General features: G+C 46.3%; 1 protein-coding gene across 2 annotated transcripts in view; it reads right to left on the bottom strand.

The window, feature by feature from the left end:
* Nucleotides 1–23,682, bottom strand: part of STK32B (serine/threonine kinase 32B) — a 440,962-nt gene that overhangs the window by 302,124 nt on the left and 115,156 nt on the right. For both annotated transcript variants that reach the window (XM_017539152.2, XM_037742226.1), the window contains one exon: nt 9,238–9,389. In XM_017539152.2, the coding sequence (XP_017394641.1) occupies nt 9,238–9,389 (152 nt within the window). The remainder of the gene's footprint in view (nt 1–9,237; nt 9,390–23,682) is intronic.

The following is a 23,682-nucleotide window of genomic DNA, read 5'->3' on the forward strand; positions in this document are numbered from 1 at the left end:
TAATGTAGATGACAGGGAGTGACAGATGCAGCAAACCACCATGGCATGTTTATATCTATGTAACAAACCTGCATATTCTGCACATGTACCCCAGAACTTAAAGTATAATTTAAAAAATGCAAAGTGAAACAGCAAGTGCTGATGGAGAAGCTGCAGCAACTTATCCAGAATATCTTGCTAATGTCATTGACAAAGGAGGCTGCACAAAACAACAAGTTTTTCAATTAAACAAAACAGCCTTATATTTATATAAGAAGGTGAACTTAATCAATAAACGTGGTGTGTGTTCTGAATGCTCCACTCACTGGCCATCCCCCATCTCACTTCATAAACGTACTGGAAGTAGGTGCCATCTAGGACTTTTACATCCAGAAAGAAGTCAATGCCAGTTTTAAAGTTTTAAAAACAGGCTGACTCTTGTTAGGGGCGAATGCGGCTGGTGACCTTAAGTGGAAGCCAATGATCATTTACCATCCGAAAATCCCAGGGCCCTTAAAATTTTTGCTAAATCTATTCTGCTTATACTCTATGAGTGGAACAATGAAGCCTGAAAGACAGCACATTGGATTACAGAATGCTTTACTAAATATTTTAAGCTCACCATTGAGAAAACGATACTACTGCTCAGAAAATAAGATTTCTTTCAAAATATTACTGCTCGTTGATAATACGCCTGGTCACTCAAGAGCTCTAATGAAGATGTACAAGGAGATGAATGTTGTTTTCATGCCTAATAACACAATATCCATCCTGCAGCCCATGGATCAAGGAGTAATCTTGACCTTCACATCCCATTATTTAATGTTGGGGCCAGGTGCGATGGCTCATGCCTGTAATCCCAGCATTTTGGGAGGCCGAGGCAGGTGGAGCACTTGTGGTCAGGAGTCTGAAACCCATCTCTACTAAAAATACAAAATTAGCCCGGCATGGTAGTGGGCACCTGTAGTCCCAGCTACTTGGGAGGCTGAGGCAGGAAAATCTTTTGAAGCCAGGAGGCGGAGGTTGTAGTGAGCCGAGATCGCACCACTGCACTCCAGCCTGGGTGATGGCAATATTCCATCTCAAAAATAATAATAATAAGTACATTTTGCAAGGCTATAGCTGCCAGTGATCATGATTCTGCTGATGGATCTGGGCAAAGTAAATTGAAAATTTTCTGGCAAGAATTTGCCATTCTAGGTGGGCAAAGTAAATTGAAAATCTTCTGGAAAGAATTTGCCATTCTAGATGCCATTGAGAACATCTGAGGCCAGGCGCGGTGGCTCACGCCTGTAATCCCAGCAATTTGGGAGGCCAAGGCGGGCAGATCACGAGGTTAGGAGTTCAAGACCGGCCTGGCCAATATGGTGAAACCCCATCTCTACTAAAAATACAAAATGAGCTGGACATGGTGGTGCATGCCTGTAATCCCAGCCACTCCAGAGGCTGAGGCAGGAGAATTGCTTGAACTGGGACCCACGAGGCGGAGGCTGCAGTGAGCCAAGATTGCGACACTGCACTCCAACTTGGGCTACAGAGCAAGACTCCACCTCAAAAAAAAAAAAAAAAAAAAAGAACACCTGTGATTCATGAGAGAGGAGGTCAAAATATCACCATTAACAGGAGTTTAGAAGACGTTGATTCCAACCCTCATGGATGCCTTTGAGAGTTTCAGGACTTCAGTGGAGGGAGTTACTGCAGATGTGGTGGAAATAGCAAGAGAATTAGAAGTAGAAGTAGAGAGGGAAGATATCACTGAATTGTTGCAATCTCATGACCAAACTTGAACAGATGAGGAGTTGATTCTTATGGATGAACAAAAAGAGTAGTTTCTGAGGATGGAGCCTACTCCTTGTGAAGATGCCATGAATATTTTTGAACCAATAACAAAGGATTTAGAATATCACATAAACAGTTGAGAAATCAGCAGCAGGGTTTTAAAGGATTGACTCTATTTTTAAAAGAAGTTCTGCCATAGGTAAAATGCTATCAAACAGCATCTCATGCTACAAAGAAATCTTTGGTCAAAGAAGAATCAAACATTGCGGCAAACTTCACTGCTGTCTTTAGGAAATTGCCACAGCAACCACCACTCTGGTCAGTCAGCAGCCGCCAACATCAAGCAAAAAGATGAAAACTTGTTGAAGACTCAGATAATCATAAGCATTTTGAGCAATAAAGTATTTTTATTTTTTATTGTACTTGAGGTTCTGGGGTACATGTGCAGATCATGCAGGGTTGTTGCCTAGGTACTTACATAGCAAGGTGGTTTGCTGCCTCCATCCCCGTCACCCATATCTGGCATTTCTCTGTATGTTATCCCTCCCCAACCTCCCTACCCCCTGCTGTCCCTCCCCTAATTCCCCACTAACAGACCTCAGTGTGTAGTGCTCCCCTCCCTGTGTCCATGTGTTCTCATTGTTCAACACCCACCTGTAAATGAAAACATGCGGTGTTTGATTTTCTGTTCATGTGTCAGTTTGCTTTGATGGTTTCCAGATTCATCCATGTCCCTACAGAGGACACGAACTCACCGTTTTTTTATGGCTGCATAGTATTCCATGGTGTATATGTGCCACATTTTCCTTGTTCAGCCTATCGCTGATGGGCATTTGGGTTGATTCCAGGTCTTTGCTGTTGTAAACAGTGCCATAATAAACATACGTGTTTGTGTCTTTATAAAAGAACAATTTATAATCATTTGGGTATATACCCAGTAATGAGACTGCTGGGTCAAATGGAATTTCTATTTTCAGATCCTTAAGGAATCGCCACACTGTCTTCCACAATGGTTCAACTAATTTACACTCCCACCAATAGTATAAAAGTGCTCCTATTTCTCCACAACCTCTCCAGCATCTGTTGCCCCCAGATTTTTTAGTGATCGCCATTCTAACTGGTGTGAGGTGGTATCTCAATGTAGTTTTGATTTGCATTTCTCTAATGACCAGTGATGATGAGCATTTTTTCATATGTTTGTTGGCCTCATATATGTCTTCTTTTGAAAAGTGTCTGTTCATATCCTTTGCCCACTTTTGAATGGGTTTGTTTTTTCTTATAAATCTGTTTTAGTTCTTTGTATATTCTGGATATCGGCCATTTGTCAAATGGGTAGATTACAAAATTTTTTTCCCATTCTTTTGGTTGCTGATTCACTCCAATGATTGTTTCTGTTGCTGTGCAGAAGCTCTGGAGTTTAATTAGATCCTATTTGTCTATTTTGGCTTTTGTTGCCAATACTTTTGGTGTTTTAGTCATGAAGTCCTTGCCTATGCCTATGTTCTGAATGGTTTTGCCTAGGCTTTCTTCTAGGGTTTTTATGGTGTTAGGTCTTATGTTTAAGTCTTTAATCCATCTGGAGTTAATTTTAATGTAAGGTGTCAGGAAGGGGTCCAGTTTCTGCTTTCTGCACATTGCTAGCCAGTTTTCCCAACACCATTTATTAAACAGGGAAACCTTTCCCCATTGCTTGTTTTTGTCAGGTTTGTCACAGATCAGCTGGTTGTAGATGTGTGGCATTGCCTCTGAGGCCTCTGTTCTGTTCCATTGGTCTATATCTCTGTTTTGGTACCAGTACCATGCTGTTTTGATTACTGTGGCCTTGTAGTATAGTTTGAAGTCAGGTAGCATGATGCCCCCAGCTTCGTTCTTTTTGCTTAGGATTGTCTTGGCTATGCGGGCTCTCTTTTGGTTCCATATGAAGTTTAAGGTGTTTTTTTTCCAGCTCTGTGAAGATAGTCATTGGTAGCTTGATGGGGATAGTGTTGAATCTATAAATTACTTTGGGCTGTATGGCCATTTTCATGATATTGATTCTTCCTAACCATAAGCATGGAATATTTTTATCTGTTTGTGTCCTCTCTTATTTCCTTGAGCAGTGGTTTGTAGTTCTCCTTGAAGAGGTCCTTTACATCCTTTGCTAGTTGTATTCCTAGGTATTTTATGTTGCAATTGTGAATGGGAGTTTGCTCTTGGTTTGGCTCTCTGTTAGTCTGTTATTGGTGTATAGGAATGTCTGAGACTTTGCTGAAGTTTCTTACAAGTTTAAGGAGATTTGGGGCTGAGACGATGGGGTCTTCTAAATATACAATCATGCCATCTGCAAATAGAGAAAATTTGACTTCCTCCTTTCCTAATTGAATACCCTTTATTTCTTTTTCTTGCCTGATTGCTCTAGCTAGAACTTCCAATACTATGTTGAATAGGAGTGGTGAGAGAGGGCATCCTTGTCTAGTGACAGATTTCAAAGGGAATGCTTCTAGGTTTTGCCCATTCAGTATGATATTGGCTATGTGTTTGTCATATATAGCTTTTACTATTTTGAGATACATTCCATCGATACCTAGTTTATTGAGAATTTTTAGCATAAAGGGCTGTTGAATTTTGTCGAAGGTCTTCTCTGTATCTATTGAAATAATTGTGTGGTTTCTGTCTTTCGTTCTGTTTATGTTGTGGATTACATTTCTAAACTTGTGTATGTTGAACCAGCCTTGCATCCCCGGGATGAAGCCTACTGGATCGTGATGAATAAGCTTTTTGAAGTATTTTTAAATTATGGTATGTACATTGTTTTTTAGATATAATTCTATTGCACACTTAATAGATGACAGTATAGGGTAAATAAGTTTTATATGCATTGAAAATAAAGTAATTTCGGCCTGATGTGGTGGCTCATGGCCATAATCCCAGCACTTTGGGAGGCTGAGGTGGGCAAATCATGAGGTCAGCATATTGAGACCATCATGGTCCTGGCGAAACAATGTCTCTACTAAAATACAAAAAATTAGCCAGGAGTGGTGGTGCTCACCTGTAGTCCCAGCTACACAGGAGGCTGAGGCAAAGGAATCACTTGAACCCAGGAGACAGCGGTTGCAGTCAGCCGAGATCGTGCCACTGCACTCCAGCCTGGTGACAGAGCAAGTCTCAAAAAAAAAAAATTGTGTGATTTGCTTTATTGTGATATTTGTTTCCTTGTGGTCTGAAACCAAACCTGCAATATTTCCTATGTGTGCCTGGAATGGTAGTAACAGTGGAGACCTTTATTAGTCACCTTAGGTTACCACACAAAAAAACATAGATTGGGGCCTCCAGCAATAGAAATTTATTTCTCACAGTTCTAAAAGCTGGACATCTGAGCTCAGGGTACCAGCAGGGGCAACTTTCTCCCTGCATCCTTAATGAGGTCTCTCTCTCACTCTCCATCTTCCTCTCCTCTTTTCCTAACACCACAATCCTATCAGATTAATGCTCCGCTGTTATGACTTCATTTAGCTGTAATTACCTCTCAAATATCCTGTCTCCAGATACAGGGACATTGGGGGCTGGCACTTCTACATATGAATTTGAGGCAAGGGAACACAATTGGGTCCATAGCAGCATCATAGCCGTCAAGAGGCAGAGCAAGGATGAGAACCTGGAAGATGAGACCTTAGAGCCAAAGTGTTGAAACACTCCCGCTGCTTTTCTCCCTCACCTTTCCTCCTCTCCCACCACCCACCCCACCAGGGATCCCACTAAGAGACCACCCTCACTCTCTGGGGTATAGCTGTTCATTCCCTCTCTGCTTTGCCTTTGGTGCCTTAAACCCAAAAGAGTAAAACAGCTTTGCATTAGAACAAGTGAAAATACTGCACTTAACAAGTCCACTTTGGTCATCACAGGCTTAGGATCACAAATCATTCATTCTTTAGTGGCAAAATTGCCATGAAAACTAGTCAATGCAGGCCTTTGCCTGTGCCAGTTATAGAGCATGTCAGCAGAAAAGAATAATGAGAAGGTGTACAGTCAGGATTTCCAATGTTGCAATAATTCACCCTCCATGTAATGTGATGAAAAGCTGATGTATTATTAATACAAAGTGGTGGTGTCCTTATGACCCCGACAGGCAATTCCATACTGTGTCCTCTTCCAGCAGAGGTAAGAGAGGCCACCAAAGAGAAGCCCAGCTGGAACAGATCCATCAGGGAAGAGGTGGGGTGTGGTGCTAAGCAGGGAGGGGCCAGGACCCCATCACAGCAGCTATGGTAGAGAGGTGTTCAGGACGGTGGACAGCACAAACACTTGGAAACCATTTTCTGGGAAGAAATTCAAGCTGGGTGCAGGAATGTGCATAAGTAATGAGGACACAGACAGCCTGGCTTCATGTCCCATCGTCCTCCACTTACTAGTGGCATCACTCAGTTGCTCCCTCTGTAAAATGGGACCAAAAATAGTACGATAATAGTAGGAAATAAATATAGCTGCTGGAAGAATTTAAAAAGTTCAGTAAGACACATTTCAAGTGCCCAGGAGAGGTCAGTGGTCAGCTACCTGTAAGAATTGGAAGCATTAGGGCATGGCGGGGCTGTCCGAGTCTGAATTGCAAGTCGCATCGTTCAGGGAAGGTAATGAACTGCTTGGGGCCCTGCTTTCTGTGTCTGAGTAATGGGCTGAGCTGATATGGAGTCTCCTGGACAAGGACATGGCATGTGGGCAGCAGGCACTGGTCCTGTGGCCGCACAGACTCTACTCGTTTTCTTCTGGAAACAGCTCTAAATTTCCCTCTGGAGAGCTCTGTCCCTCATTGCCTGTTCATGAGACTCAATGGGACCAACCTCCTACCCCATACTCTGCTGTGTCAGGAATGGGCGTGTGACCCAATCCAGGTCTGTCACTGCCACAGCCTCAGCCTCTGCTGGGCCTGTTCAGCTGGCAGGAGAAATGGGACCTGCCAGGGCTTGGTGGGACTTGTGACTTGGAAAATAAAGCTAATATGGGGGAAAGCAGAGGAAGGCAGTGAAGACCAGCGTCAGCACTCAGTCTAAACGTTGTAGTTATAAAAGCCAATTTCTCTAGGAGGGAAAAACGATTTAATGGGCCAGCCCATGGCCTTGCTTTTTGTGCAGTCTTGAAAGTTGGTGCCCTGTGCCCCAGCTGTAGTTAGAAGAGGCCAAAGTACAGCTCAGCCTGTTGCTTCAGAGGGTGTAAGCCCCAAGCCTTGGCAGCTTACATGTGGTGTTGGGCCTGCGGGTGCTTAGAAATAAAAACTTGAGGTTTGCGAACCTCTGCCTTGACTTCAGAGCATGTATAAAAACACCTGGATGTCCGAGCAGAAGTCTGTTGCAGGGGAAGAGTCCTCATGGAGAACTTCTGCTAGGCAGTGCAGAAGGGAAATGTGGGAGCAGAGTCCCCACACGGAGTCCCCACCAGGGCACTGCCTAGTGGAGCTGTGACAAAACAGCCACCAACCTCCAGACCCCAGAATAGTAGGTACACTGATAGTTTGCACCATGCACCTGAAAAAATCACAGACACTCAACACCAGCCTGTGAAAGCAGCTTTGAGGGAGGCTGTACCCTACAAAGCCACAGAGGCAGAGCTGCCCAAAGCTTAGGGAGCCCAACTCTTGCACCAACCTGACCTGTATGTGAGGCATGGAGTCAAAAAAGATCATTCTGGAACTTTAAGGTTTAATGACTGCCCTATTGGATTCTGGGCTTGTGTGAGGCCTGTAGCCCCCTTGTTTTGGCCAATTTCTCCCATTTGAAATGGCTGTGTTTACCCAAGCCTGTACCTCCATTGTATCTAGGAAGTAACTAACTTGGCTTTTGATTTTACAGGCTCATAGGTGGAAAGGACTTGCCTTGTCTCAGATAAGACTTCGGACTTGGACTTTTGAGTTAATGCTGGAATAAGTTAAGACTCTGGGGGACTGTTGGGAAGGTATGATTGTGTTTTGAAATGTGAGGACATGAGATTTGGGAGGGACCAGGTACAGAACGGTACAGTTTGGCTGTGTCCCCAAATCTCATCTTGAATTGTAATTCCTTTTAATGGCCATATGTCATGGGAGGGACCCAGTGAGAGGTAATTACATCAGGAGGGTGGTTCCCCCAGGCTGTCCTCGTGATAGTGAGTTCTCACACGATCTGATGCTTTTATAAGCATCTGGCATTTCCCCCACTGGCCCTCACTCCGTCCTCCTGCGCTGTGAAGAAGGTGCCTGTTTCTCCTTCGCCTTCTACCATGATTCTATGTTTCCGGAGGCCTCCCCAGCCATATAGAACTGTGAGTCGACTAAACTTTTTTTGTTTATGAATTACTCAGTCTTAGGCAGTTCTTTATAGCAGTATGAGAGTGAACTAATACACATACACACATATATAACCTCTTACAATGAACAATATTTTACTTACAGAAAACATATTTTCATGCCATCTTTTCAGTTAATCCTCAAAACAGTCCTAGCAGTAAACAAGGCATTATTATGTCATTGTGACAGGTGACGAAGTTGAGGCCCAGAGAGTTTGAGAGGTGACTCCAAAGTCAAGCAGTAGGTTCATCCCTTTCTTGCTTATGATGGAAATACAAAGCCACTAGGGCTGACACTTGCAGATAATTTTCTTATATACCCAGCTCTGTCATATAACCAAAGGGCATCTATCACTAATCTGTTAGTGTCTTAGAGACCATGAACAGAGGATCAAGAAATGGTGCCTAAGGCCAGGCGTGGCGGCTCACACCTGTAATCCCAGCACTTTGGGAGGCCAAGGCAGGTGGATCAACTGAGGTAGGGGGTTCCAGACAAGCAGGACCAACATGGAGAAACCCATCTCTACTAAAAATACAAAATTAGCTGGCCATGGAGGCACATGGTTAGGGGACACTGGAGATGGGGACGTGAGTGTTTCAGAAAGAGATGTCACATGCAAAAGCACAGAGGCAGGGAACCACCCACAGGATGTGTTTCTAGGATGCAAATTTAAAGTGAAGATAATAGCCAAGGTTGGGGTGGAGCGAAAGTTCTGATATATGGGTCATGACAGGTCTTGGGGGCCAGATTCAGAATTCCGAATTTGGCATGTCGGTGCCGAGCAGCCATCTGTACTGAGACAGAATACTGGTTCCCGGTGGCCCTTCCTGCCATCAGCTCTATGGGTGTGACTTTCTGAAACAATGAACTCCCCACCCCCTTTAGTAGCCTATCTTTGGCGTGCTCTTATATTCCACTTATTTTCTCAAATACACAAAACCCTTCTCTTCTCCATCTATTTTCAACTCTGATTCATCAGATACGAGGACGGAATTAAAATTAAAATGAAGCATACGCCTAAAGACTTCATCAGAAAATGTACTTTACAAAATACTTAGGACTATCTGAACCCAGGAAATGTCATCCCTTTCTCTTTACAACTCAGAAGAGTTCTCCCAGCAGAGCCAAATTTGCATTTGGCTTCCCACAGAGGAAGCCACAGGAACCCCGGAGGGAGCCACACTCACCACAGGTTGACCAGGAACGGGTGCTCCAGCCCCTGCATGATCTGCAGCTCCCGGAAGACATTCCGAACCTCGTCCCTCTCGATGCACTTCTGCTTGTTCATGTACTTCATTGCATACATTTTCTTAGTGTCTCGCTTCTGCACGATGCATACCTGAGCAACAGCCAAAGGGGAGAACATTCAGGCCAACAATGGAAAAGGAAGACAAAGGAGAAGAGTCACTCCACACTGCGTTTTTACTTCTGGAATCACAACCCTGTTCTTAAAAATCTGCTAGCGGAGAACCTCTGCTAAGTTAGCCACAGCCTCTCTGCATCTGCAAAATGGAGCAGTTGGACCCGATTCATTCATTTATTAAATATTTACATGATATTGCCGGGTGTGGTGGCTCATGCCAATAATCCTAGCCCTTTGGGAGGCCGAGGTGAGCAGATCACCTGAGGTCAGGAGTTTGAGACCAGCCTGACCAACATGGAGTAATCCCGTCTCTACTAAAAACACAAAATTAGCTGAGCATGGTGGCACATGCCTGTAATCCCAGCTACTTGGGAGGCTGAGGCAGGAGAATCGCTTGGACCTGGGAGGTGGAGGTTGCAGTGAGCTAAGATCACACCATTGCATTCCAGCCTGGGCAGCAAGAGTGAAACTGTCCCGAAACAACAACAAAAATATATACATGAGCAGTGGCCATTTGCTAACTGCTGGAAGAGGAGCTGCAAACACAGGAGCTGGAAGAAGCAGGGCCTCACAGCCCGCGAGGTAAACACATACAAGCAAAAAGCGCCAGTGACTACAACCCTGAGATGTGTGGTGTGCATGAGCGTTGCAGACTCTGTCTGTGCCCACCTGAATCTCCTCACCTTTTCCACTTCGGCACACACCTGCCTGACTTCCATCCACCAGTCCTGCATTTCTCTTCTTAAAGACTCTCTTTTGCCAGTAGGGCCCACTTTGTTGCCCATGCAACAGACCAGCCAAGCCAGGGAATTAATGTCTTCAGAACAACACTCAATCCCCACGACTGTTAGAAATTGGAGTATCACTACCCCAGCTCCCTTGCCCATCACCTGGGATGAGGCTGAGGCTGGTGTTTTACACCAGCTCTTGGAATTTCTAAGTTTTCCCAGCCCTGCAATGGGGTAACAGACTTGACAGCACTCCCTTTCCTGGATGGCTTCCTTCCTATCCTTCCCTGTGTTCTCTTTACCTCTTCCATGCTCTGTCCTCAAATCCTTGCCTTGGAGCCTGATTCTGGGGAAACCCAAACTCAGGCATGTGGGTTCTGGGGGAGCACAGAAGCTGGGACAGCTATGATAACAGTGGTCCTGCATTGAGCACTTTACTTCAGGCCAGACCCTGAGAAAATCATCTCCTTGATCATCTCACTGAATCCCTATGAGAACCTTATGAATAAAGCATGAGGAAGCTGCAGCCCCAAGTGTACTGATTAACTTGTTCAGAGTTCAACAAACCGCCAAGTGGCAGGGTGGAGATTCAAATCCATGAGGGCTAGACTTTTGAGTGACTGCCTTACCTACGGGGAGTGGGAGCAGGGTAGGAGGATGGGAGCTGTCAGAGAAGGCTCTCTGCAGGAATCAAAACCAGGGGGCAAGCTCTAAAAGATGGGAAGATGGTAAGGGTGAAGGAAGAGGCTTCGAGGGAAAGGGAACCCTGTAAAGGAGGGCATGGTGCCAAGGAGACACAGCAAGCATGGCAGGAAAAGTGAGCAGGGCTGACATGCACCATGTGGCATGGACAGTTAGCAAGGATTACATGAGGTAATCTTCCCAGGACCCCAAGAAGGGACTGCATGGGTTTCTTGGACTGTTAGCAAGGATTGCATGGGCTAATCTTCCCAATACCCTGAGGAAGGACTGCATGGGTTTCTTGGATGTTACCAAGGATTGCATGGGCTAACCTTCCCAACACCTCAGGAGGAACTGTATGGTTCCTTGGATGGTTAGCAAGGATTGCATGAGCTAGCTAATCATCCCAGCACCCCAAGAAGGAACTTCATGGGTTCCTTGGACGGTTAGCAAGGATTGCACGGGCTAATCTTCCTAACACCCTGAGGAGGGGATGCCTGGGTTCCTCGGATGGTTAGCAAGGACTGCATAACCCAATCTCCCTAACACCCCGAGGAAGGACTGTATAGATTCCTTGGTTGGTTAGCAAGGATTGCACGGGCTAATCTTCCTAACACCCTAAGGAGGGAATGCCTGGGTTCCTCGGGTTGCTATAACAGTACCTCAAACTGGGGGGCTAAATAGCAGAAATGTATTAGCTAGTAGTTCTGAGGGCTGGAAGTCCAAAATCAAGGTGTCAGCAGGGCCTGTCCCCTCTGAAGGCTCCTAGAGGGGATCCTCTCCTGCCTCTTCCAGAGTGGGGCAGCTCCAGCAACCCTGGTGCTCTAGGCTTGCAGCTGCAGCACTTCCGTCCTGGCCTCCCTTGTCACATGGCATCCTCCCCTACGTCTCTGTGTCATTCATTTCCTCATAAGGACACCAGTCACTGTAGCTTTAGGACCCACCCTAATCCAGTATGACTTCATCTGAACTAATTAAACTTACAATGATGCCATTTCCAAATAAGGACACATTCTGAGGTTCCAGGAGGACCTGCATTTGGGGGGGGTGGGACATCGTTCCATCTAGGACAATGAATATTACTATCCCTGCTTTACAGAGAGAGGAAAATGAGGACGGGAAATGTTTTAGTGCTTTCTCAAAGCTCGACTCAAACCCAGCCTCTCTGCCTCCCCAGCTGTCATTTTCACCCACAGGGCGGCCTCCCTAAGAAACAGGACATGCTGGGAAACGCCAGCAAGAATGTGGTCAGCCTGAGGACCCAGGGCAGGAGCTTGGGGTTTTCTCCTGGCATCACAGGCCGCTCTTCTGTTGGAAATTGGACCCCATTCAGCTCTGACACGTTGCAGATCTATTCGAAGCAGATACAGGACAATGGAAGAAGCCTGAATTCCGACTGTGGCTTTGGTGCTTGCTGCCTCTCCAGGCTTCAGTCTCAGGAAACATCTCTACTGAGTCAGCAAAAGCTACCCTGCAGCACTCGGGGGAACTAAACAGGCCCAGGAAGTGGGAGTGTGGGACAGTACTTAGGGATGATAAATGTCAACGGCATCTCAATCCATTAAATAGCACGTTTCATAAAATCCCAAAAAGACGTTTTCCCACAAAGAGTGAAATTTTTGGCATGAGGTTGAAGGCTCATGGAACACCCATTTCCAGCAGTGAGCTTGAGAATATAAAATGCAAGGAGGCAAAGGTGTGATGAGCAAACGTGCCTCGGGGGTCCTGTCTTTGTGGGAATCCAAGCAAAGACTTCTGGCAGCCCGGGCACCGGGCCCTGAGACACACATCTGCAGCTAGACATGGCGTGGGAAGATAATCCCACTAATTAGAATTTGTCATCTCTCTGACTTCTCATTTGCCTTCTCAGAAGAGACAGCGGGCACTGCCTCTGCAGGGCTGGGACCCTGCTGTCACCTGGCCTGTCACCTGGCTGCATCACCATGAAAAGCTTAGGCTGGGATCAGAGTCTGTTCAGCGTCCCCGGGGCTGTGTCCCTTCAGATAAAGACATCCATGGCTCTCCTGGGTTTCAGGGGATGGCTCTCACCTCCGCTTAGAGACATTTTAGCAATTGGAAGTGACTCTCCAAAATTAAATTAAAACTGGCTTTCAAAGGAGAGCTAATGATTTCAATAGAGCTTGGAAGTTTGACTTTTCAATTCAAGCAAAAGTCGGTGGTTGGCACAGGATATTGGATGTGGCCTGGAAGTTTTGATTTACCAAAAAGAGAGGCCAAGAATCAGGGGTCTCAGCCAGCTTGATGCAGAGCCCTGAGTGTGGCTGGGATCCGCTAATCATCCGGGCCTTGGCTACCTCCTCCGTAAAAGGCACCTCGGAAACACTCCGTGTTTCTCAGGAACACAGGGCAAGGAAGGCTAGACCAGGGCCGGGAGAGCTGGGCTCGGCCTCGCCCTCCTGCAGACGCCGAGTGGAGCTGTGCACAAACCCCTGGCCCTTCTGTACTTGCTTCCTCACTGACCAAGCAGAGTTGGCAACAACTGAATTAACCTGACCAGGAGGTAGAGAGGCTAAAAAAGAAGAAAAAAAAAAGAACTAAGCTAAATCTAACTCACTGAGTGGAGACAAGGGTCTTCCAGGAAGTCACAGAGTCACAGAGAGTTTGAGCTCAGGGGCCACTCTGAGCAAGGCTTAATTCCAGCTCTTTGCTGTGTGACCACAGGCAAGTGGCCCACCCTCTTTGATCCTCATTCTGCTCATCAGAGCTCCTGCTGTTCACCCTGTGATAATATGGTGTGAAGCTAGCAGCCTGCAACCTGAAAAAGGGCCCACTCCAGAATCTGACTGTGCTGGCACCTTAATCTGGGACTTGCAGCCTCCAGAACTGGGAGAAATAAATGTTTGTTGTTTAAGACGCCCAGTCTGTGGCATGTGTGATAGCAGCCCAGGCTGACTAAGACAGTGCTCTTATTTGACAAGGGTCTTTGCAGATGCAATTGAGTTAAGGATTATCTCAGAATGATTTCATCCTGGGTTAGGGCAGGTCCAAATCAAATGACAGGTGTCCTTATAAGAGAAGGGAAGGGAAAGAGACACATGGAGAGGGAGGCTATGTGATGACGGATGCAGAGGTTGTAGTGATGAATCCACAAGCCAAGGAATGCCAAAGCAGGCTGGCGGCACCAGAAGCTGGGTGATGACATGGGACAGACCCACCTTCAGAGCCTCTAGAAGAAACCTGCCCTGCCCGCAGCTGGATTCTAGACTTCTGGCCTTCAAAACTATAAGATAATAGATTTCCATTGTTTTAAGCCACCCAGTTTAGGAAACTATCATAATCTATAAAGGTCCACCACTGCCACCAACCAGGGTCTGAAGAACCTGGCCACTCTGTGGTCCTCACTCTCCTCCACCATGGAATGGGTCTACAGAACCAGCCCTCCAAGGTCTACAGTCAGGATTGTGAGGGGCAGAGTGGGAAGAGCCAGGCACACAGCAGGTGGCCTGTGTCCGGGAGCAGGAAACAGGCTGGTGGAGTGAGGGGCAGACTCATGCCTGGACCCGAACCCTGGGCCTCTGGCAAAGTGTCCTCTCTCCACGAGTCCCTGTAACCAGAGGGATTTCTGGTATTTGAGGTTTAATGTTTGAAGTTTCAGGAACAGGAAGAATTCACTGATAGCTTCCAAACTGGCTTCTGCTCTGGTCTCTGCAGATGTCCTTTTGCCTGGTGAGAATGTCTGAAAAATCAAAGATTTGGCCTGGCATGGTGGTTCATGCCTATAATCCTAGCACTTTGGGAAGCCGAGGGGGGCAGATCACGAGGTCAAGAGACTGAGACTACCCTGGCCAACATGGTGAAACCCCGTCTCTACTAAAAATACAAAAATTAGCTGGGCGTGGTAGCGCACGCCTATAGTCCCAGCTACTTGGGAGGCTGAGGCAGGAGAATTGCTTGAACCCAGGAGGCAGAGGTTGCAGTGAGCCGAGATAGCACCACTGCACTCCAACCTGGCACCTGGTGACGGAGCAAGACTCTGGCTCAAAAAAAAGAAAAGAAAAATCAAAGATTTAAAGCCTGCAAGGGCAATTCTTTTGCCTTCAGAAAATGTTTGAGGTCAAGGTCTTGGCATTCAAAGCCCTCCATGACAATGTCCCCTTCAACATATCACACATACACACACACACACACACACACACACACACACACACACACACAGACACCCTTCACTCTACTATCTCAAACTCTTTAGAATTACTTTGAAGGGTTTCTTTACCACCAACCTCTCCTACCCTTGTTACCTCCTTCCCTGGACTACTGCCACCCAATCTGGCCTTCGCAGCCGGGATAGCTTCATCTCTGTCCAGACATTACATCTTTAGGAAACTTCCCTTTATTCCTTGAAGCTGTATGCAGAGCCTTTCCCACTGGGCTGCCATAGGTCCTGTTTTTACTGTAAGGCTTGACACACTGTATTATAAATCCCTGTTATGGGCTGGGCATGGTGGCTCACGCCTGTAATCTCAGCACTTTGGGAGGCTGAGGTGGGCGGATCATGAGGTCAGGATATCGAGACCATCCTGGCCAACATGGTGAAACCCCATCTTTAGTAAAATACAAAAAATTAGCAGGGCATGGTGGCACATGCCTGTAATCCCAGCTACTCAGGAGGCTGAGGGAGAGGAATTGCTTGAACCAGGGAGTCAGAAGTTTCAGTGAGCCGAAATCACACCACTGCACTCCAGCCTGGCAACAGAGCAAGACTCCTTCTCAAGATAAATAAATAAATAAAGCCCTGTTATTATCTAGCAGTCAGACTCCAACACTCTGAAGACCAAGGCCATGCCAACTCAGTTCCTGCTCAGGGCTCACACACGTGCAAGTGTCACTTTCACTCGTGACTCTCTCCGTTAGCATATCTCACTTACTCTGCCTGGAATGCCCTCCCTGCAAGCCTTCTCCTACCTCACTCCTTGCAGGGACCGCCACTGCCTGACCTCAGTGCTTCTCTGGCTCTGACCTCCAAGTCTGAATCCTCAAAACAGCTGAATTTCACACATGCTGGGTCTATCACGTCCCACATGGCCCAGAGCAGGTCAGCAGTCCTCACGGACTCAATATTTACAGTGTAGGAGGAGAGGCTTCCATTCCTCCCTGCTCAAAATCCCATGACAACCATGTGATTGATGGATCTGCTGAAACTGATGTAGCATTTTGGCCTCAGGAGCTCACAACAGGTGCTCTAGAAGGAAGCTGAACACTCATCACCAACAGCAGACTCTATCCAGGTCCTGGCAACCTTCAACTTCAAAATAGAAGAGCTAGGTCTCAAGTGGCACCTCGCCTAAGTTTGGGGTTCTTGGCAGGGCTGCTCAGAGTCCTTTTCCATAGGAAATCACAGTTAATGAGGTGAGAACAAGCAATTTGGCCAAAGCCACCTAAGCTGCTACTGAAAGGCGAGCACCCAATTAACATTCCTCGTTAGTCTAATTCAATTAGGACCTGATGTCATCATTATTAATGACAACTTAATAGGGCAAATAAATAAATGCTAGCTAGCATGGATTTTAGCTGATTTGCTATAAGAAAGGTACACTGAGCATCAGAAACTCGGGAACGAGTCGTGAGTCAGTGGAGAAGGCGGCTGGAGCACACGGAACCTGCAACACACCTGCACCCAGGGTCGCAGTCCTGACTTCACAGTGTATTTGGGGGCTGATAATGCCGATTCCGCAGCACACCCAAAGCTCTGGGATTTTTTATTTTTTAGATGTGCCCGAGCGAAGGCTGAAGTACAGAGTTGAGCATTTTATTGGAATCTTCAAGAAGCCCTTGTTTGGCTGTGTCTTCACAGCGTCCTTTGTGGTCAGGACTCTCATTGCTGGTTAGCAGCTCAGGCAACCCAGGCTCCAGGAGGGCAGATGAGCACAGAACAGAGAGGCTAGGGCTGTGCCAGAACCCCAGGACCATGGGGTGCAAAGGTGAGTCTGGGCTGCCCTCTTCTCATCTCGCTTGCTGGGCAGCTGCAGTTCTGACTCTACCCCATCAACAGGACCCAGGGCAGACACCAGGCTAGTTCTTCTCATGCTGCCCACCCCCACCATCCCCCAGCTTGAGTAACACTTAACAAATACTGCTGAATGAATAAACAGCTACAGTGTGACATTAAAAGATGCTGGTTATACTTGCAGGGGCAAGATTCTGGAAAATGACCAATTCGGGGGGAAAGAAAGAAAAACCGGATTAAATATGGTTACTAAGGAGATCATCAAGCTGGCTACCATTGCTCAAGTAATTCTCTGGAGGAAAACTGTCTTTGGCAGATGAAGTTTTTAACTACTCAATCTGCATCCTCCCCTTTTCTCCTTTAGAGCAGGACCATTTACTTCAAGAAAGCAATGTGATCTGTTCTACACGCACTTAGAGCCAGCAATAACCACAGCTCTAGCCAAGGAGATGTTGGTCTGCTAGAGGTTTCTAGGGAAAGTCTTGCGTTTTTGTTATTATGCTTTAAGTTCTGGGATACACATGCAGAATGTGCAGATTACACAGGTATAAATGTGCCATGGTGGTTTGCTGCACCCGTCAACCCGTCATCCACATTAGGTATTTCTCCTAATACTATCTCTCCCCTTACCCTCCAACCCCCAACAGGCAATGGTGTGCGATTACATAAAAGAGAATACTACAGATGGTTTCACCTTTTTCTCCTCTCCAACTTTCTTTCTGTTCTTCCTACCTTGAACATGGATGTAATGTCTGGAGCAACAGCAGCCCCCTGGGACCATGAGGTCAAGAAAGTCTCAGAGATAGTGAATCTGCTATCACGGAGCCTCCTGCCTTCAGATTTCTTGTTATGAGAGAAAGAAAAAAAAAAAAACCTCTCTTTGTTTAAGCCACCATAAGGCAGATGTTTTTGTCCCTTGCTGCTGAGTCCACTTCAACTGACACACACATTATGAGTTTCACAGCATGTAAATCCCACGTGGGCTGATCAATGATGGTCTCATTGGAGGGATCAAAAGTTGGTCTCAAGAAAAATACTTATTTGTATGAATGTTTCACTCAATAAACATGTATTAAGTGCCTGCCATGGGCCTAATACCATGTTAGCCATGAGGATATTACTCTCCAGCCGGGAGCCTGAGGTGTAATGGGATAGTAAGACAATATACAGGAGTGAAGGCCACAGTCCTTCCCTGTAGATCCCCAGGCCCTACGGGGCTTCCTCCCAGTGCCCCTCCTACTTCCCACAGCAGCCTCTGCTCCTTCCCTGTGCCCGACATGCTCTTCCCAGGCACCCACGGGTCTTGGGCCCTCACCTCCTTCAGGCTCTGCTCACAGGTCATGTTCCCAGCTAAGCCACCTCTGAGCTCCCTATGCGAAGGGGCATAGCCCTCCCCAGCCCCCCACCCTCCCTCTCAGCTGTGCTCCCATCACAGGACATGCTTCCTGGTTTGTCCATCCACTGTCCACTTCCCCTGCTGAGTTGTGAACCCCATGACAACAAGGATTTTTCTCTTATGTTCACTGCATCATCCTTAGTGTCTGGTACATAGCAGGTACCTAGCTGATAACTGTTGCTGAATGAATGAATGAATGAATGAGTCATTACCATTTAGGAAAGGCATGGGAGAGGCGAGCACATGGGGCTAAGGGACCCTAGAAGAGGAATTTTAAACCAGATGTGGGATTTGGGAAAGGCATTCTGGAAAAGGTAGCATCTGACCTTAGCACAGTCACCAAGGGTTGGTCCCATGAGGACGGAGGTATGGGGATGGGGAGAAGGAAGGGGGTTACCAGGAGAGGGCACAGCCTCCGTGGAAGTTCAGAGAGATGAGACGTGCCATGGCACATGTTGACATGTTGTTGCTTTTCGCAACTTCCTCATCTGCACAATGGGGATAAGAGTGGATTTGCCTGAATGGGGAGTTATAAAGGCTCCACGGTAAGCACTGAGTATGCTGTTCGTTATGGTTGTGCGATCAGCATCCAAATCTCTTCTGAAGAGCACAAGACATTGTGGAGATGGGCAAAGTGGCCCAAGAAGGGCCTCGGGAACAAACTCACGGTTGTCTGTTATGATGGGTAGTTTTCTGTGTCAACTGGGCTGTGCTACGGTGCCCAGACGTGGTCAGACATTCTGAATGTGTCTGTGTGGGTGTTTTTGGATGAGGCTGATGTTAAATTGTGGACTTTGAAGGCAGGGTTGCCCTCTGTAATATGTGTGGGCTTCCTCCAACCTGTTGGAGGTCTGAATGAAGTAAAAGACTGACCTCTCTTGAGGAGGAGGGAATTCTGCAGCAGGTGCCCTTCAGATTTGAACTGCAGCCTCAGCTCCTTCCTGCATCTCCAGCCCGACTATACATCTTAAATATCTGAATTTGGCAGATTCTATAATTATGTAATCAACAAAATCAAACAAACTCCAATAACTATATATATACACACACACACACAGTTACATCCCATTGGTTCTGTTTCGCTAGAGAACGTCGAGCAGTATGTCTGACAATGAACCAGCCAGAATCAGAATTCATCATCTGAATTTAACTTCCTACCAGCCGAGGGAACCACTGCAGCCACCAGTACTGGCGTCTGGCATTTCTCCACAATCCCTTAAAGAGTGAGCACACCAAGCTCAAACAGCTCGGTACTTGATTCCAAAGTACGTTTCCTCAGTCAGTGAACACAGAGAGACTGCACCATGGGGCATCCCCTTGGTAAGCACAGCCCAGTGTCCCAGCCGTGCTCCAGCCAAGCAGCCCTGCCCATGGGGAGCTGAGAAGCAGTGCCCTCCTGCCCCTTGTCAGTGAGCGCCAGCCCATGTTGGCTGAAGCCTGCTGGCATTCACCTGCAACATTGTACAAGTGACGTCACTGAGATGAGATGACAGAGGTGAGTGATGGGGTAGGTGACAGATGGCTTGAATGACGTGTTTAAAGGGTTGATGCCATGGGTTAAGTTGTATGCTCCCCAAATACATATGTGGCAGTCCTAAGCCCTAGCACCTCAGGTGTGACTGTATTTGGACATGGAGGCTTTGAAGTGGTAATTAAGGTAAAAATGAGATCTTTGGGTGGGCCCCAATCCAATATGACTGTGTCTTATAAGAAGAGATCAGGACAGAGGCACACAGAGAGGGATGGCCATGAGAGGACACAGGGAGAAGACGGTGTCTGCAAGACAAGAGGCCTCGGAAGAAGCCAACCCTGCCAATTGCTTGACTTGGACTTCAGCTCCTGGAACTGTGAAGTCAGTTTTGTAGTTCAGCCCCCAACTCTGCAGTGCTTTGCTGTGGCAACTCGAGCTGAAGCAGACTAACACTGTTGACTTTTGTTGTGAGGGAGCTGGGGGGGGGGCGTTGTAAAAGAGAATCATAGGTATACAATTATGAGGGAATGAATAAAGAAAGGAATAAACAAACAAACAACATGGAGAATTTGGCTTGGGGTGGGGAGCTCTTTCTGGCAGCAGGTGGAAGGGAACCTACAGGCAATCCCGAGAGGTGATGGTGTGCTTTAAAAATAAGTGAATGCCCCTGCTCACACACACTGGAGGACATCACAGCCAGCAAACCTGACAGTAAGGCAGGGCACACAGACCCCAGGATCAGCGCTGTGCCACTGGCCCACTGGCACCCTTGGTGCCCTCAGGGTAAAGGGAGCTGGGAAACACTCTGTAGATGGGCAAAGGCCTGAGAATGCTCGGCTGCTGGATAGAAGGAGACGTCCTTATAAGAAGATGCCGAGAAGTGCAAAAGAGCGATGAGGTCCACCAAGCTGGTCAGTAATGGATCACCTGCTCTGGCCGATGCTTGCAAGCCATTCGCGAGCGAGCCTGCATTTCCTGTGATCTTTAGCTACTAATAAAGCAATCCCCATGAGCTGATACATTCCTCCAAAGTATGCCTCAAGCCAAACACAACCTAATTAACATGAAATGAATAAATATTTCATTAAAAAGAAATGGATTCCATCCTTCATGAAGATGTCTGCATGAACAATGAAGGCTTGTAGTAAATACATCATTGTTGAGAATTCCAAAGATGAGCCCTATATAGGAATAGCAGCTAACTCGAGGCTCAGAGAAGTTAAGCAACTTGCCCAGAGTCACGTGCCTGGGCCAGAATTCCAACTTGGCTCTGTCAACCTTTGCAGTCAAAGCTGTTTAATAGACTCCAAGCGAATTAACTCACTCAGTTCCCTACAAAGAGTGACCACACCTTCTGAGTCCTCTCTTGTGGCAGACACAAAGCTGGGCATTGGATATATGAAGGCTGTTACATGTCCCACTGCCAACTCTGTTCCTGCCTCAGGACCTTTGCCCCTGCTGCTCCTTTGGTCTGGGATGACCTTTTCCCCAGATTCCCATGTGGCCCATTTCCTTTTCAGTTGAGTCTTAGGTCAAATTTCTCCTCTCAGAGAGGCTGTCTCTGTTGCCCTCACCCCGAGTGAAGCAGTCCCACTCTCCCAGGTCATCGCACTGCACACTTCTGCAGATCAGCTATCATCAGTGGAAATCATCATGCTTATTTACTGTTTGCATGTCTGTCTGCTTCTTTTATTGAACTGTCAGTTCTGTGGTGTCGGGAATCTTGTTCAGCCTATTTTTTTTTTTTTTTGGCCACATCCTCACAGGTAGCTAGAATAAGGTCAAGGCAGAGCAGTGATCCCATGAACATTTACTGTTAAACTCAGTATCCTGCTGTGCATTCCAGCATGATCCCACAGTCTTGGAGACCCAGTACCTTGAAAGATCAAAAAGATTCTAAAATAATAAATTTTTAAGGAAAAAGAACCTGAAAAGCCAAATGCTTTTGAACATTGAAACTTACAGACATATAGCTACAATCAAATTCCTGCTTAATTCCCAAATGGATTTGTTGCAGTCTGGACACTAAATTGGTTAGTCTGCTATTAATCAAATCTTTTTTTTCACACTCTGAATCCACATGCAGCTGTGAGTGCCTGGAATGAGGCTTTCCTCATTCTTATGTGGAATGAGACAAGAAATGATATGCTTGGGGTCTGGAACTGATCACCATTGCATAATAAGGCAGTATGGAGTCTGGAATGATCATTTGTGCAACTCTTGCTCAAATTTATCCAGAATCTTCCTTTGAGGGGCATAAAGAGCTATTATCATGTAACACTGTGCCACTTTTGCCATTTTATGTGCAGATTGCCTCCAGCTATCCCATGAATTTTAATTAACTCCATGTTTACTTCACTTTGACCCTGCAGCTCTTCAAGCAGACGGCCCATGTGCCAGTTGAAGAAGACACTTTTGAAGCTAACTCCTCAGAGTCCTCCCAAAGGCATCCTCCTCCTTCCCTTGAAAATAATGAAGCCCTGCTGACTACGGAGGTAACTTAGAGTGGAGCACTTCATCCTGGACACTTCTGCTGGCTCAGCCATCAGAAGGGTCAAGAGGTGCCGATGGAGAGTGGAAAGCAGGGGCTGGAGGACAGCGGGCAGAAGTAGGAGTGCCTGTGAGAAGTAAATTTGCATGCAGAGGACTGGGAGAAACTTGCCTCTGGGTGCTAACCCTGAGTCAATCATCATATACCATTTGTCAAAATGGTATGTTAATTGTTAAGTTCTTCATTCACTTATATTATTTCTATAGTATTCATTCATTGACATATGTTATCTGTATCATAGACACATATATGTGTATAAGATTTAATAGATGTAAGATAGATACATATAATTATGTGTACGTGTGTGTACACATACACCACTTTCATGTATATGTATATGCATACACGTATACATGTGTGTATGCATATAGATGCATGTGTATGTATGAATATGTGTACTGTATGTGTTTTGTGGTGGGTCTATGTGTATATGTGCTGCTTAGTCATTGTATATATTATGTAGATGTATATATGTATATGCACATGTATATATATTGCGTAGAGACTGTATATGTATGTGAACTGTTTAGTGGATGTATTAGTCCTTTGCATACTGCTATAAAGATAGTACTTGAGACTGGTTAATTTATAAAGAAAGGAGGTTTAATTAATTCACAGTTCCATTTGGCCTCAGGAAACTTACAATCATGCCAAAAAGCAAAGGGGAGCAGGCACCTTCTTCACAAGGCAGAAGGAGAAAGAGAAAAAGAAAATGCCACACTTTAAAACCATCAGCTCTCGTGAGAATTCACTATTGTGAGAGCTGCATGGGGGAAACCGCCCCCAGTACCCCATCAACTCCCACCAGGCCCCTCCCTTGACATGAGGAGATTACAATTTGAGATGAGATTTGGGTGAGGACACAGAGCCAAGCCATATCAGCGGGTGTGTCTATGTGTATATGCATATACTTATGTGTGTCCCTATAAACTGCTTGGTAGGTGTGTTAATGTACATATATTTGCATATGTGTATGTGCACGCATGTGCAGCAGGAACTGGTGATAAAAGAGGGAAAAAGAGGAAACATTGCTGCCTTCAAAGAGCTTATGTTCTGGTGCATGAGACCCATCAACCAAGAGGACAGCTGAATACACACATAATAGAATCACAGGTAGTTATAGGTGCACTAAAGAAAAGGGGAAGAGAAGGGCAAGGAAATATGGAAAGCTGAGGTGGAGACAAAGAAGGGTGGGCATTCAGGGAAGGCGCCGTAGACTGGACATCTGAGCAGAGCCCTGCATACCATAAGTGAGCCTTACAAACACCTGGGGAAAAGGTGACCAAGGTAGAGGGAAGAGCAAATGTGAAGATTCTGTGTTAGAAATAACTTTAGTATGGTCAAGCGACTAGAAGAAGATCTGGGGCAGAATGAGCAGGAAGACATAGGTGGTAGAAAGCAGAGTCAGAAAAACAGGTGCAAGCCAGATTGCATGACTTCATGGGCTGGCACAGAGGGACTGGCGCATATCCTGAGT

The sequence above is a fragment of the Cebus imitator genome, unplaced genomic scaffold (genome assembly GCF_001604975.1).
Source record: "Cebus imitator isolate Cc_AM_T3 unplaced genomic scaffold, Cebus_imitator-1.0 Scaffold117, whole genome shotgun sequence".
Taxonomy (NCBI): domain Eukaryota; kingdom Metazoa; phylum Chordata; class Mammalia; order Primates; family Cebidae; genus Cebus; species Cebus imitator.